The 17,100-nt window shown below is 47.3% G+C and overlaps 1 protein-coding gene across 6 annotated transcripts in view; it reads right to left on the bottom strand.

Annotated features, from left to right (window-relative positions):
• C6H1orf159 (chromosome 6 C1orf159 homolog) overlaps positions 1-15,479 on the bottom strand; it is a 35,637-nt gene extending 20,158 nt beyond the window's left edge. For 2 of the 6 annotated variants that reach the window (XR_012802101.1, XM_075603645.1), the window contains exons 1-4: positions 15,267-15,479; positions 8,771-8,900; positions 8,538-8,610; positions 6,619-6,688 (exon numbers count right to left, since the gene is read on the bottom strand). Coding sequence is in view for 5 of the 6 variants with exons in the window: in XM_075603645.1 (XP_075459760.1) it covers positions 6,619-6,688; positions 8,538-8,609 (142 nt within the window). In the remaining variant the exon portion in view is untranslated. Of the gene's footprint in view, positions 1-6,618; positions 6,689-8,537; positions 8,611-8,770; positions 8,901-11,888; positions 12,011-15,266 lie in introns of those variants that run through there. The other 4 variants (XM_075603647.1, XM_075603646.1, XM_075603648.1 and 1 more) reach the window with 4 other exon arrangements.
• Between the last annotated feature and the right edge of the window lie 1,621 nt (positions 15,480-17,100).

A 17,100-nucleotide genomic window follows, 5' to 3' on the forward strand; every position in this document is an offset into this window, starting at 1 on the left:
CTGCGCTGTGAAACCCTTGAGAAGTTTGAGCTCTAGAAAAACATTGATTGATAACGGAATATATACCCGCTCAATTGTCAATTAGAATTTCATGCAGTACCTCTGAAGGGAGTATCGGTGCAATTCTCCGCATGCCTATTTGCAATTAAGATCACATGAGGTTGCACTGATGCAGAAAACCCCACACAGCTTTTCATGAAAGTTTGCGCCAAGGGGTTTACTTGAGATCGAGGTGGGAGTTCAGGCATGAAGCCAGGAGATACTGTGCAAGGTATTTAAAAAAAAAAAAAAAAAAAAACCCTTCCAGGTATAACATTTAGATTAGCCTCAAAAACAAAAAAGGTGGGCGCAGACGTAGCATAAAATCCTTTATGTCGTAAGATAAAAAACAAAAATGATAAGAAAGCACTCGGTGTGTATTAGTATAAAAATCGCCTGCATGCAGAGAACCGAGTCTCTCCCTGCCTCCAAGGGTGGTGTGGTATATCCTCCCGTAGTGACCCAAGCTCTGGCACGTCGTTCCCACTAGAGCCTCGTTTGTCCACAGGAAAGAAGACGCCCTCCAATCGAAGGGGCAACCTCTCTGTTTGCAGGCAGAAGCTGTTCCTCCACTCGGAGACGTCTCGGCGCGACGCGACGGAGCAACGGGAGCGACGTGTGACAGCCTCTGAACCAAACAATGGGCAAGGTCGCTTGCGACGTCGCTGCAAAGCAAAATACAACTTTTGCGGGCGGCGACGGGTGATGTCATGCGTCGCCGTCGCGCGCACTATAAGCACGGCTCTAGACTGGCGACTCCCGGAAGTAACGTTTCCGTATGCGCTGTAGTTGATGAGGACTGTGGGAGTGTACTAAGGCTGGGTGACCGGCTAGGATGTAGTCGGAAGCGCGCCAGCACTTTGCTAGTTCTTGCTGAATCCTACGCGTTTCGCCACATCGTGTGGCTCCGTCATGCTCCAGCGGCACGACAAGAGGACATACCACATACGGAGGCAGTGAGAGACCCCGTTCTCTGCGCACAGGTGCTTTTATACCAATACACACCGAGGGCATTCTTATCATTTGGTTTGTATCTTACTACATAAAGGATTTTATGCTACGTCAGCGCCCCCCTTTTGTTTTTGTGTTTGAGGCTATTCGTTTATGAAGAGGATTGATTATCCTGACAAATGGGGCAGCACACCAAGTCAGTCTATACCCATCCTTGATATAGTGACTGAACTTTCTTCATCTTAATATATAAAATCGAATGGTTAGTGCTATCTGCGGTGAATCTGATTGGTCCGTGGCCACCCCGACTCTCATTGGCCAAGAGGTACGCCCCACTGTGACACACACATAGACACTATGTCCGCCCTCCCATAGTCGGCCTCCCACACGACTCTCATTGGTCAAAAGGTACAGTGACATCACTGACACACACCTCCTTCACTCTCACACACTTGCAGTGACACGATACGGCCAGAACCTCTGAGCACTCCTTGGTAAGTTGACATGTCACACTGTCACCCCCACACTCACACTCAACCCTGTCTACACATACTCACTGTCATCCCACAACTCTGAGTCATGCTGTCACCCCTGTGTACACACACACACACACACACACACACACACACACACACACACACACACAGTCATGCTGTCACCCCTATGTACACACACACATTCACCCCTGTCAAACAACAACTCACAATCATGCTGTCACCCCTGTGTACACACTCACTCACACTGACCTCTGTCATCCCACAACTCAGTAATGCCGTCACCCCTGTGTATACACTGTCATGTCCGCCCATTACCTTAATTCTCAACGGGCTGGCCGCCCATTACCTTAATTATCCCTCCGCAACGGCCCGCACACATGCTATGGCGTGGCTTTTTCTACTTTTATTATCCCGATGGCCGCCGCACACATTTTTTCCCGATGGCCGTAGTCCCTGTGCACATTACCTTCATTCTCCTTACCTTAATTCTCCGTAATTATCCCGATGCGCCGGCCCGCAACAAAACTCCCTGTACACATGGCCGTGCTACAAAACTCCCTGTACACATGGCCGTGCTACAAAACTCCCTGTACACATGGCCGTGCTACAAAACTCCCTGTACACATGGCCGTGCTACAAAACTCCCTGTACACATGGCCGTGCTACAAAACTCCCTGTACACATGGCCGTGCTACAAAACTCCCTGTACACATGGCCGTGCCTCAAAACTCCCTGTGCACATGGCCGTGCTACAAAACTCCCTGTACACATGGCCGTGCTACAAAACTCCCTGTGCACATGGCCGTGCTACAAAACTCCCTGTGCACATGGCCGTGCTACAAAACTCCCTGTGCACATGGCCGTGCTACAAAACTCCCTGTGCACATGGCCGTGCTACAAAACTCCCTGTGCACATGGCCGTGCTACAAAACTCCCTGTACACATGGCCGTGCTACAAAACTCCCTGTACACATGGCCGTGCTACAAACTCCCTGTGCACATGGCCGTGCTACAAAACTCCCTGTGCACATGGCCGTGCTACAAAACTCCCTGTACACATGGCCGTGCTACAAAACTCCCTGTGCACATGGCCGTGCTACAAAACTCCCTGTGCACATGGCTGTGCTACAAAACTCCCTGTGCACATGGCTGTGCTACAAAACTCCCTGTGCACATGGCTGTGCTACAAAACTCCCTGTGCACATGCCCCTATGACACTCCTCAGTCCGCAAATAAACTCCCTCGGCCACATGGCCTAAGCACACACACACGACGACAGTACCTTCAACTACAAAGTGTTTATAATAATATATATACAAATATAATGGTACTCTTTATGAACTTTTTCAAATGGACAACCAAGTAATTTACAATTCAAATACATGTATATGAAAAAAAAAGGCGTCCGTTAACTTTTGTATTGCTACTATTCCCGCCCGTACCTTCACCTACGCATTCTTTATTAACTTTTTAAAATGGCCGACAAACTAACTTACTATTCACAATTTACAGCACCCTTCACCTACGCACTGTCAATTCTATTTATAAAATGGCCGACACACGAACTTACTATATGTACATTACATGCACATTGCACTGTCCCCCTTTGCCAATTTCTCTTTGTATCCATTAATATAATTATTACATTACTTTAATCGCCCAAAATATTATTTATGTACATTACATACACATTACACTATCCGCTATACTAATTTTCATTTACATTACCCCCGCTTTGCTAAAAAAATTTTTTCTCCATTCATACAATCTTTTCATTTATTTACTTTATTTCATAGCCGCTATACTTTTTTTCATTTACATTACCACCTTCATAACATCACCCGCTTTCTCTATGTCCAGGATTTTCTCAGCATCATACTTTCATTTACCTTCAACATTGTTTCATTCACACATCAACACACATATTACATTCATACATTGAACATCATTCACACATGAACTACATACATTTACATCTACCAATGCGCTCCGCACGCCAATCTCTGTATGCGCTCCGCAGACATCAATTTCAGCATAACGTAATGCACAACACGCATGTGCGCCAAATTACAACTTTATTTAAACACAAAAAAAAAAAAATACCTTTCACCATAACGTTATGCACAACACGCATGTGCGCCAAATTACAACTTTATTTAAACACAAAAAAACAAACAATTACAACAAAAACCTCATATTAACTCTTCATTACTGCGATTTCATACATCCATTTTGCGCATAATTACAATTTTTTTACAATAAAAAACATCCTAAAACTAATTCTTACGACCTATTAACTGTTTATGACTGTTATTTAAAATTTCACTTTTATGTTCACACTTTAACACTATCATTTAAAATGCACGTACACACTTTCACTCTTTCTTCACACCACCCCCCCACCCATTCTTCCTCTTCCCACACCCCACCCCCACCCATCCTCTTCTCAACCCCCCACCCCCACCCATCCTGTTCCAACCCCCCCACCCATCCTGTTCACACACCCCCACCCTTCCTCTTCACACCCCCCCCAACCTTCCTCTTCACACCCCCACAAACATTCCTCTTCCCACCCACCCTTCCTTACTCTTTCCACCCACCCACCCTTCCTCTTTCAACCCACCCACCCACCCTTCCTCTTTCCACCCTTCCTCTTTCCCTTTATTTTAACTACAAACATAAAGAATCTTAATATATAAAATCCAATGGTTAGTGCTATCTTCGGTGAATCTGATTGGTCCTCAGCCTCTGGCCAATCAGATTGGTGGGTCTGACGTCACACAACTGCCACTCTCTTCCCCCTTGGCCACACACACACACACACCTCTCTCTCCCTCCCGCCGCTCATCTCTCCCTCCCGGCGCTCCGCTCATCTCTCCCTCCCTCCCTCCCGGCGCTCCAATCATCACTCCCTCCCGGCGCTCCACTCACCTCTCCCTCCCGGCGCTCCACTCACCTCTCCCTCCCGGCGCTCCACTCACCTCTCCCTCCCGGCGCTCCACTCACCTCTCCCTCCCGGCGCTCCACTCACCTCTCCCTCCCGGCGCTCCACTCACCTCTCCCTCCCGGCGCTCCACTCACCTCTCCCTCCCGGCGCTCCACTCACCTCTCCCTCCCGGCGCTCCACTCACCTCTGCCTCCCGGCGCTCCACTCACCTCTGCCTCCCGGCGCTCCACTCACCTCCCTCCCCGGCGGGGGAACAGGCAGTGGCCAGGCAGGCTGCAGCTGCCTCACGGCAACTAAGATGGCGGCGCCCGGAAGGACCCCCTTCCTCCCTCGCGGCGCCGACTGAGAAGATGGCGGCGGACGGAAGTAGAGGTAGGTGTCGTGTGTGTGTCGCTCTCCCACTTATCCCCACCTCCCAGAGCACGCTCTCTACGGCTCAACATCCCCGAGGAGCAGGAGGAGGGCGGAAGGGAGTTAATACCTCCTTTGTGCCACCGGGAGTCGGCGGAGGCCACGAGGGGGGAGACAACCAGTGGCAGGCCGAGGAGCGCGGCATGCTGCCAGGTGAGGAAATGCAAGGGGAGGAATCCATGCCTTTGACGCCCCCCCTGCCTTTGACGCCCCCCCCTGCCTTTGACGCCCCCCCCCTGCCTTTGACGCCACCCACCCCTGCCTTTGATGCCGCCCCCCCTGCCTCTGAGGCCCCCCCCTGCCTTTGAGGCCCCCCCCTGCCTTTGAGGCCCCAGCTGCCTTTGAGGGCCCCCCCTGCCTTTCACGTTCCCCCCTGCCATTGACGTCCCCCCCGCCTTTGAGCCCCCCCGCCTTTCACGCTGCACCCCCCTCTGCCTTTCACGCCGCACCCCCCCCCTGCCTTTCACGCCGCACCCCCCCCTGCCTTTCACGCCGCACCCCCCCCTGCCTTTCACGCCGCACCCCCCCCTGCCTTTCACGCCGCACCCCCCCCTGCCTTTCACGCCGCACCCCCCCCTGCCTTTCACGCCCCACCCCCCTGCCTTTGACGCCCCCCCCCTGCCTTTGACGCCCCCCCCCGCCTTTGAGGCCCCCCGCCTTTCACGCCGCACCCCCCTCTGCTTTTCACGCCGCACCCCCCCCCTGCCTTTCACGCCGCACCCCCCCCTGCCTTTCACGCCGCACCCCCCCCTGCCTTTCACGCCGCACCCCCCCCTGCCTTTCACGCCGCACCCCCCCTGCCTTTTACGCCCCACCCCCCCTGCCTTTGACGCCCCCCCCCTGCCTGACGCCCCCCCTGCCTTTCACACCGCCCCCCTGCCTTTCACACCGCCCCCCCTGCCTTTCAGCCCCCCCCCTACCTTTCATGCCCCCACCCTACCTTTCACGCCCCCCCTGCCTTTGACGCCCCCCCTGCCTTTGACGCCCCCCCCCCTTGCCTTTCACACCGCCCCCCCTGCCTTTCAGGCCCCCCCCTACCTTTCATGCCCCCCCCCCCTACCTTTCACGCCCCCCCTACCTTTCACGCCCCCCCCTACCTATCACGCCCCCCCCTGCCTTTCACGCCCCCCCCTGCCTTTCACGCCCCCCCTGCCTTTCACGCCCCCCCCTGCCTTTCACGCCCCCCCCTGCCTTTCACGCCCCCCCCTGCCTTTCACGCCCCCCTCCCTGCCTCCGGGCAACGCCGGGTATATCAGCTAGTTTCCAATAATTATCACACTATTTAACCCTTTGCACTGACTCATTTAGATCAACCCACCATTTGCATCTTTGTACTTGCTTACTTTCGCATATAAAGGAAGACGTTCTATCAGGCCCTGTTTTACATTGCCGTTTTTTACTGCATTCATATTTATCTTTTCATATATCCTCAATAGAGAGGGGTACTCTAAACACAATACACACATTTCTCACAGCCCTCTCCATTGGTATAGTGGCGAATCCTCACTCCGAATACATACATACCCATCGGATCGGGCCCTCTCACCCAGCGCACCCCCAGCCCCCATTCTTTTAGATACCACGTTTTCAGAGTATGAATTGCATAAATACAGTACTGTATAATTAAATGTGAGATAGAATTAGACACTTGTTCTTGACAACTTATGTAACTCCTTTTCTATATATAATTATGTTGATCTTACTTTTTTTTTTTTTTTAATTACAGGACAGCATGTAATATGTTATGCTTGTTAAAAGATATTATCTCCTTACCTGGACTACATCTGTGTGTTATGGGACAGGAGCCATTTACATCCAGCTTTTCACTGCAGCATTCGGACACCTGAAGCACGGGGAAACAAAAGTGACATTTGGATTTCTTAAACATTGTACGAATATGTGTGAGAAGCACCGATTGGGTTAACCGCCGATAGAACAAATAACGATCTTATTGTAAAGCATGTGAAGTGAAAGTCAAAATAAGACACATTGGAGTCAAGTATCCTGGATTATGTATCCCGGATCTCTGAAAGTGTCTGTGACATTGCAGTTATGTACCGGAATAGAACAGAAGCATTTTAAGCCCCTTATATCAATTGGGTTAGTACGAAGAATTAAATTAGCCCTAATTTGTATGCAGCCACTATCAGCCTTCTAAATTACAAATATATCTTGTCAGTGCAGTTAACGTTTTGCAAAAGGATACTTTATTCATAGTTTAAAGCAGCAGTTATGTGCCTTTTTTTTTTTTAATTGTGCCCCCCCCCCCCCTTTAATATGTGCAACAATACAATCCACATAAGTATAAGAAATTAGCTACGTTTCCGATCGATCCGTTTTCCTGTGATCGATCGGAGAAGATTCGGCTCGGGGGTTTACTAAATGGCTGTCTGGACCTCTTCTGCTGCACTAACATGCAAAGTTATGTGGGGAAGATCATGTGACCAGGCAGTCACTAGATACAATTGGTGCACTGCTAGAGAGGGCAGGGCTCAAAAAGGGTTGTGCCAGAATCTGTTTCAGAAGAAGGGGGATGTGACTTTGTAAATGGTTGCTATAGAAACAAAAAATACTTGTTACATTATAATACATTAAAAATGTCATCTAGAGTTGAATTTTTTTTTTTTTTTTAGAAACAATTCTACAAATATTTTCACATAGTACAGAACGGATTTATTTAAAATAATACACGTAGGATATTGCTTGGTCTGCAGCTTTAAGTCGTTCATAACGTCAGAGTAAATAGCGAACATTTAGTGTGTGTGTGTGTGTGTGTGTGTGTGTATGTATATATATATATATATATATATCCATCTCAGTGTCCTATAGAACACGTGGCTTTGTTTTGTGAACCAATTACAGAAGAGACCAGAATCCCTGACTATAAAAATGAGTTGTTGAGCAGTGCTGGCAAACGATATAGAAAGACAGATACATGCAGGCCTATCACTAGGTGTATCTCGGGTAAGGCACCAACCTAGGGATGGCATGTCTCAGGGGACGGCCAGTCCTGGCGACACTATTTTTTAATAGGTTTGAAGCAGGGGGTTTACAGAGCTAAACGGCATTGATTTCAGCTCTGAGGACCCCATGCTTTCCGAGATGCTTACCTTGGAAGGGGATGCCAATATCTCAGCACAGTTTAAATGTCCCATGGGCCAATAGGAAGCCACAAGGGATGACATCACAGCTTCCTGTTGGCCTGCAAGGTGCAGGAGCCTTAAACAGCAGAGATACCGGCACCCCCTACGGAGGCAAGTACCTCAGGAAGCAGGGGTCCCCGGAGCTGTTATTAATATGGTTCAGCTCCGGAGACCCCCTGCTTCAAACCTATGGATGGGGGAAGTAAAGGTGCGGTCTTAATAGTACTTGCCTAAGGGCGGCACGTAATCTGAGGACGGGCCTAGCACACGGGACTCAGGATTTGCAGCCTGTGGTGATTTTAGTTAACAGTTTATAGCTCCAGAGTGCAATTATCTGGCTCTACATGTGGTCAATATGATTTCGCCTGAAACCTGTCTGGAGTTCTGCGACCCGGTTTTGGATTGCCATTGTACCGCAACATCGGCGCTCCCTCACTCGCCTAGCAGCCCCCTTTTCCGCTTCTTCTAGCAGTTGTTCAAAGTGACTGAAAGGGATGTTTGACGGTCATGGAACAGCAATAGGGTAGAGGCAGGAAAAAAAATACGTACCAATGAAACCGCCGATTCGCCAACAGATTCCACGATAAACCTGCCTAGGAGGATGACACAGGGGACAGCCATTCTAACATAAAAAACACAGTTACAAACAGGCACCAGTAAGCAGGCAATGAGACATTGTCAAGAGAGCATCAAAAAACAAGGGATATTTGCATTTTTAAGAGGCCACAACATACTTTGTTTGTTTTTCTACCCCATAATGGAAAGAACCAGCAAACACTTACCTTCCAGTAACAATGCAAGGCTTTAGATTCGCATTTGTGCCAAACGGGCTCTTTTTCTGATTATGGCTGGTTGCTAAGTAACCAGGTCCTTTACGAGCCAGCTCCTGAAGCGTGTTTCACATGCAGGGATCTGCCATTAAAAAAGGAAAATCAATGCAGTTGTAACAGTTACAGTGTGGAACGGCAGATAACAAGAGCTTGCATCAGTATTGAACGCCGTCTGCGGTGCAGACTGACAGGGTGATGATGGGCAAGGAAAGGCAGAGAAGCTGATCCTCAGTACAAGGAACAGATGTTCTGCTTCCTTCTGCAGAAGGCATTGCAAATGCAAGCCCAGACTGAAAGGGCACAGAGATACATATCTTCAACCTTATGGAGACTGTTCAACAAGGACATAAGAGATGCATACACCTATTCTGTGCCTCGTTATTAGGGTCAGATACTGAGAATGACACTTGTTTGCAGCCTATTTTTAGTTTAGGTACTGTCCTGTAATAGGATAACTCAGATATGACTCTGCTGTAATAGGATAACTAGAAAGGATTTACAAAGGGATTTTCCAGACTGTTAAGAAGGGAGAGTCATTCCCCCATAGTGTTGAAAATACGGAGATTGATTTTTGGTTTATAATTTATCTAATTAGTAGGCAAGTAAAATAAACTACAACATTGATATAGGATTGTGAGGTATCAATATGTGGAAAGCAAACATTAATTCTTCATTTCAATGAATGCTTACAATATCTTATACTGTAGCTGTATCCTTACAACACAGATTACACCCCATGAGATCGCAACATTTCTGGGTAGCTGCCGCCTACAGGTTGAGAGATGTAACCCCCTATAAAGTAGGTGTCACAAAACAAAAAAGGGGGAGGCGGCTAGTCAGGCTCTCCTCGAGGCAAAATGCGTTTATCAATAGCTAAAGAAAGTTCTGTCTATGAAATAAAAAGATTTCCATACCGGATTTTATCTGGCTTTGGTGGACCATTGCTACTTTTTTTTTTTTAAAGATTATATATATATATATATATATATATATATATATATATATATATATATATATATATATATATATATATACATATACATATACATATACATATACATATACACACACACACACACAATGACTGCCCCTCTCCTATTTGTCTTGAAATACTAGCTTGATGCTGTTTTTCCAATATTTGTTTATATTACTCAATGTGGCGGACTGATTCTCTGAAGAAATGTACTGACTGGTCGACAGTAACAAATTACTAAATTGAGCAAAGCATTCTGGGAACTAGTCTATTATTATTTTAAGGATAGCTCCAATTATGTTTTGAGAGCGTACCAACTCCCCAAATTGGTTTCAAGCCCCTCCCTCATTCTCAAACCTCAAATGAACCCAGCATGAAAGTAATCCAATGTAGCCAAATGAAAAGGATTTGACAGTAAACACAATAAGGTAATGAAAGGAGAAACAGAAAGGTATTTGTACGCTGGGACATGAACGTCAAATCATACTCAATTGCTCTTTTCTAGCAAGAGAGAGAATCATGTCCCGCGTATCGTTATGCAGTCTGCCCCTGGAATGCTAAATGAGTGTATTCCATTACCAGAGGTGTTGTAAAAGTGATGGATAGCTTTCATCACCACTTTCCTTATTTCCCTACCTACAGATTCATTTTGTTCAGCAAACAGAAAAACAAACACTATTTTTAAATCCCTTCTTTCCGTATGGTAAAAACCATTGCCATACAAAGTTTCCGTCCGACGCACACAGGACTTCTCTTAACTAAATAATTTGTACTTCTGTTTGCAGGCTACACTACAGCACGCCATTTCCGGGAAAGATCTGTTCGCCGGGTGAAAAGTGATGGCAAAAAAACTTTAGGAAAGAATGGGTAGAAAAGATTTGCTGGCTTGCTTAAAAAAAAAAAAAAAGACACCTTGTTATCAGAGGCCTGCAACACATTGTGGAACATGTGTATGAAAGAATACAAATGTGTCAACATAGAGAACATGCTTATATCATAAAACAATTAGGGTGCCACACTTCAGAATATATCAAAATATTTCATTATTTTAAAATTACCAACAGTGTGGTATAACAATCAATTATTTTCTTTTAAAATATAAATGCAATATGTTGAGGGGATGCCAAAAAACTGCTGTGTGACATTAATAAACTTTGGTCCTCCTTCCTATACAGTACTCGGTAAAACTCACTTTCATTTTCAATAATACTTAAAATTGGCGGATGGAGTGGAAGGAGTTTTTGTACAAAATAAGCAATCACAAGATGGTTTACCCAACAAAGGCATACCCTACAGCAGTGTTTTTAAACAGGTGTTCCTAGGAACCCTTGGGTTCCCCGGGCTTCCCTAAAGGGTCCCTGTAATTTCCAGGTCATTTGAAAATTGTACCAAAAATACAGAAGAATCTACAATGCATCTGATCTCAGACGCGCTATTAGAGAGGGTTGGGGTTCCTTACAATGCATCTGATCTCAGACGCGCTATTAGAGAGGGTTGGGGTTCCTTACAATGCATCTGATCTCAGACGCGCTATTAGAGAGGATTGGGGTTCCTTACAATGCATCTGATCTCAGACACGTTATTAGAGAGGGTTGGAGTTCCTTACAATGTATCTGCTCTCAGACACGTTATTAGAGAGGGTTGGGGTTCCACAGAATTTCACAATATAATTATAGGGTTTCTTATCCAAAAATAGGTTGGAAGCCACTGTCCTAGAGATTCAGCTACTAGGGGAATGGGTTGGTAAGCAGGGTACCCGCCCGAGTGTAAGGCTGGTGCCATGGTGCCTTCGCCCGCACAGAGGCTGTGAGGTAAACGGGTTCCTAGTATGTATTACTTCCTGGTAAAATATTTTATAAATAAATAAATAATAGTGACGTCACAGAGCAGGTTCGCCCTCATTGATTTCTTGGGCAATGCGCGCCCCCTTCCGCGCACGCCACATGGACGCGAACACTGCCTTAAGGCAGTCTGTTCGCTCAGCGTGCGGACGCCTCCGCACGATTTGCGATACCATGGCTCCAGCCTTAGGGAGGACAACTTGGTGTGTGATGAGTGAGTAGAGGTAGTAAAAGCCAGGATGTGGTAGGGACCCACCATCTCATACCATTGAGCTATGAGGGAACTCCATTGGTTCACATTTACCGTGGGCCCAAACTTTTCTGCAGGCTGCTCTGACTACTTCCATTGGGTCCTGGTTTATCCAAAGAAGAAGCAGACTGCAAGTTAATCAATACAAAAAAACATAAACAAGGAGAAGTAGAATGGCCAAATACCATTACATTGTGCCCACTGCTTTTATCTGAACTATTTACTTGCCCGCAATGTGGATTCCCACTCATATTTTTCGCCTCTTTTCGAGGTCTGTGAAGTCTCAGCCATTGTGAGTAACAAAGTCTTTACAGTATACAGGTAGGGAAGGGGGGGGGGGGGAATGGGGGGAATGGTAACCTCTGCTCAGCTGAATGTCATAAAAAATTAGTGGGTAAGTAATGGTGCTGTGCTGAGAAATATACTGATAATACACCTAAGAAAAATAACCCAGCTGGTAGCACTCTATAACTCAGAGTAGGTAGATTGTAGTAATTAAAAATATTTTATTAATGTTGATTAAAATATTTGGATGTACATAAAACGAAACAAAAAAGTGACTGTATATCCCAGCCATATCCTGCTATCACCGGGGTTTAATTGAATGGTAGATGCTAGTGTTAGTATATAACTACAGATAGGATATGATCCTTTAACCACGGTAGCACACATATCTCCCTATAACAATGTACAGGCATACCCCGCATTAACGTACGCAATGGGACCGGAGCATGTATGTAAAGCGAAAATGTACTTAAAGTGAAGCACTACCTTTTCCCACTTATCGATGCATGTACAGTACTGCAATTGTCCTATACGTGCATAACTGATGTAAATAACGCATGTGTAACAGGCTCTATAGTCTCCCCGCTTGTGCACAGCTAGGGAGCCGGTATTGCTGTTCAGGACGTGATGACAGGCGCATGCGTGAGCTGCCGTTTGCCTATTGGGCGATATGTACTTACTCGCGAGTGTACTTAAAGTGAGTGTCCTTAAACCGGGGTATGCCTGTATAGGTGTATTGGCACTATCATACCCCCATTGTAATCCCCTGAAGGGTAAATGCCAAAAATAGGTGAGGTATTACCCCTCCAAGTCAGTTGCTGTAATAGTTTTACAAGCTTGTAAGTTTAAACTTTACAGCAATATAATGTGTGCTGGTCAGATAATATAACCCCTGATTGGTATAGGTGATTATACTATGCAAGTTCAATATAACCCCTGGTTGATGCAGTTATTTACACTAAAAAAAAATACACGGAAAGTATCTGGATTAGAGATCAGATGTACATCCAGACCCCACACTGCTTATGTAATAAAGGGCAGTGGTTCTGGGTACTCCCGATCTTATGAGTCAGTTGCAGGCTCTTAACGTGTCTTGCTAAATCGAGCGCCTCAAAGCAGATCAGGTTCAGTCTATGTGGTGTTAGAAACCCCTAACCACAATCGCAACCAGTAACATACATACATATCTTACTATATATAATTGAAAGCACTGTATGCCTGTCTGGATGTCTGGATGTCTGGTCCCTAGGGACAATCGCATTGCACCTTTGGCCTGTCACTCCGCCTCAGGCCATGCCCGCCCCCGCACCATGCCCACCCCCGCACACCTCTCATTGGTCGTCCATGCCCGCCCCCGCACTATGCCCGCCCCCGCACACCTCTCATTGGTCTGCGGCCAACACCACTGCCACACTGTGACAACCCTCACTAAGCTACACCACTGACACACTCTCCCACCCCTCACTGAGCTTTGGGAATCGCAGCACCTAACCCTCACTGCTCTGAGACATTTGAAACTTTTTTGGGACCACGCTTCACAACTCTCAACAGACAAAACCCTGCACACCTGCTACCAATCAGGTACAGACTCTTTCCTCCATAAATATTTATTTCACCACTGCAAACATACACCACACGATCACATCCACACACCGCCTCTTCAAAACACCCCCCCACCCCCCCAGCCCACATCGCTTTCTGCTCCAGGCCTACCGACACACCATTAACTCCCCCCCCACCCCGCTCATCTCCTCCAGAAGCCGCAACACACCATTAACACCCCCCCCCCGGTCCTCACCTCGCCGACGCCCACTGCACGGAGCTCCTACACAGGCCCCCAGCATTAACCCCCCCGCTCCTCACCTCGCCGTACACCACTGCACGGAGCTCCTCCACAGGCCGCAACCCGCCATTAACCCCCCCCCCCCGCTCCTCACCTCAGCCCACTGCACGGAGCTCCTCCACAGGCCGCAACCCGCCATTAACCCCCCCCCGCTCCTCACCTCAGCCCACTGCAGGGAGATCCTCCACAGGCCGCAACCCGCCATTAACCCCCCCCCCGCTCCTCACCTCAGCCCACTGCAGGGAGATCCTCCACAGGCCGCAACCCGCCATTAACCCCCCCCCCCCCCCGCTCCTCACCTCAGCCCACTGCAGGGAGATCCTCCACAGGCCGCAACCCGCCATTAACCCCCCCCGCTCCTCACCTCAGCCCACTGCACGGACCTCCTCCACAGGCCCCCAGCATTAACCCCCCCCCGCTCTCACGGTTCACATCCCGGGCAACGCCGGGTCTCTCAGCTAGTATATATATATTTGTGAGGTAGTACTCAGAGCTCGACGTGACACAAGCTAATGCAGTGTAGTCAGCCTCCGCCGCCGACCGTTTCACGCTTTCTCAAGGCTGATAGGCCTTGTCAATACACCTATACATTGTTATAGGGAGATATGTGTGCTACCGTGGTTAAAGGATCATATCCTATCTGTAGTTATATACTAACACTAGCATCTACCATTCAATTAAACCCCGGCGATAGCAGGATATGGCTGGGATACACAGTCACTTTTGTTTCGTTTTTTGTACACCCACTTATTTTAAATCAACAGTAATAAAGTATTTTTAATTACTACAATCTTCCTACTCTGAGTTATAGAGTGCTACCAGCTGGGTTATGTTTCTTAAGTGTATTTTCAAAGTCTTTACAGGCTGAGACTTCATCGTCTCACCCCATTCATGGCAACAGCATTAGGCCGCGCTTATAGTGCCGGTAACAGCGACATCAGGCTACAGTCGCTGGAAAAATCAAATTGAGATGACTTCCAGCGATCGCGACCAAGCCGTCGCGTCGCACTTATTATACGACAATGCATTTGTTTTGACGCAACGTCGCTGTCACCGGCACTATAAACACAGACTTAGGAAACTGTGTCATGAGTCAGACACCGCTGCCAACACAATCGTAGGTCAGCTAAGACTTCTCTTATGGCAGCTGTGACTTCTCTTATGCCAGCTGTGACTTCTCTTATGCCAGCTGTGACTTCTCGCATATGGCGCCTCCGATATTTGCACCCCTCTTCACCCCTCTCTCTCTTCCTTACCTCGGCTGTAAGCAGTCACCCTGATCCTCGCCTACACTCTCTGTCTCACCTTAGTTCTCTCTCCACCTGGGACTTGTAGTCCTAACAGTCACGTCTCGCTTTTCACAACATCGTCACCAAACCGTGCGCCGAACTACGCCTCCCAGAGTACCTTGCGTCTCCCACGCGCACCTTGCCTTCTCCCGGCACCAGGTATAACAAAAGCCGCTCCAACCTCCTCGCCGTGCCTTTCAAAAAATGAAAAGGCGTGCGCGCCCTACCCCAGGTGCCTGCTGGGAAATGCTGTTCCAAGCTCTACCGGCGCAAGCTTGTGCGCTTCCCCAAAGGACTTCATTTCCCGGCCTGCCCTGCGACAACAAGACGATCAATGCGTCCTTTGGTCGGGCGCCCAGAGCTGCTGTTGCTAGGATACGGAGACGCCTTGATCAGTAATAGGGGAAAGCTCATATATAACATTACAGTACAGGCAGTGGCCCCTTGGCCAAATTACCCAAGGGGAAAAAACAAAACCCTGTTGTCCATCATCTATCAATTACAATTGAAAACTTCCCAAATAAATACTATCAGTATTTCCACTGATATATGCTAAGTTATGCGTTTGCCTTCATGTTATACAGCAGGATTCAGGAAAATAACACTCTATTCCTCTGAGCCACACAGATGTACAAATGAGCAATAACTTTATTACTGTTAGTCTGTGAGGGGGCAGTAAAGCAGGGCAGCTGTACACTCACAGACATTCATTTGGAAGGACACATGCAGCATGGTATCATTTGACTGCTGAAGAAATCAGGACAGTGCCAAGATTTTAGGGCCCATAAGCAGAAATACGAAGGGAGCCCCTTCACCCAGCCGTTCTTATACACGAAACTCGTTATCTTACCATAACCAGTTAAAATAAATCAAAGAAAAAGTGGTACAGGTAGTCCTCGTTATCCAACGTTTCACTGTGCAACGAATGGCATATCCAACGCTTTACAATGCCTCCCTATGGGCCGTTTTTCGACGCCGGAATGTGTTACCCAACGCTCACCGCCACTGATTAAGACGGGACTCACTTTACAGCGGTGTCACTATCCAACGCTACTTCCAGAACGGATTCCATTGGATAACCGAGGACTGCCTGTATTTTTAATTTTCTGCAAATTGTCTGGGCATATTTTTTTATTTTATAAAAGGGTGCTCCTTTCTCCTCTGGTGGCAGTGCCCAATGCTGTGTGTATACTATGCCCGTTAAAGGGAAAAGGCCCAGATGAGCAATATTTGAATTTCCTCTGCAAATAACCAATTAAAGTTATGGAGTATGGCAATGCTGGAGCAAAATGTACACAAGTAGCATCGTTTTCATCTTGCGCTTGTATGCACCAGTGGTGCCAAGTGGCTTGACCAAAATTTTTATATTTGTACGTTTATGGTGTTGTAATTTTCCGGCTTCTAACCAACTGTACCAGATTTAAGAAACTTTTAACTGTGCTCCCAAAAATAGTGCAATACATCAAAACACACTTTCTTGGGCCACAATTGTTTCAATATAGCCTCATTGTTTGATTCTCACTTCAGTCAAAGACTGAGCCACTGATTGAGCCACCTGTGCTGAAGCTGGAATATCCTTAAAACCTGACCGGTTGGAGGGTAACGAGGACTGGAGTTGAGCACCCCTGCCATAGATCATTCTACAAATAGGTGCACTGCTCTCAAGCTAGAGCGAAATCTTCCTTGGGGAGACAAAGACATAGTCCCCTTATAAGCAAAATAGCACCGCCTTATAATTTCAGTAGAATATAACAGTATATAAGCATGTGTGGGTATACATGTGTAAATCTGTGTATACCAT

The sequence above is a fragment of the Ascaphus truei genome, chromosome 6 (assembly GCF_040206685.1).
Source record: "Ascaphus truei isolate aAscTru1 chromosome 6, aAscTru1.hap1, whole genome shotgun sequence".
In the NCBI taxonomy this organism is placed as follows: domain Eukaryota; kingdom Metazoa; phylum Chordata; class Amphibia; order Anura; family Ascaphidae; genus Ascaphus; species Ascaphus truei.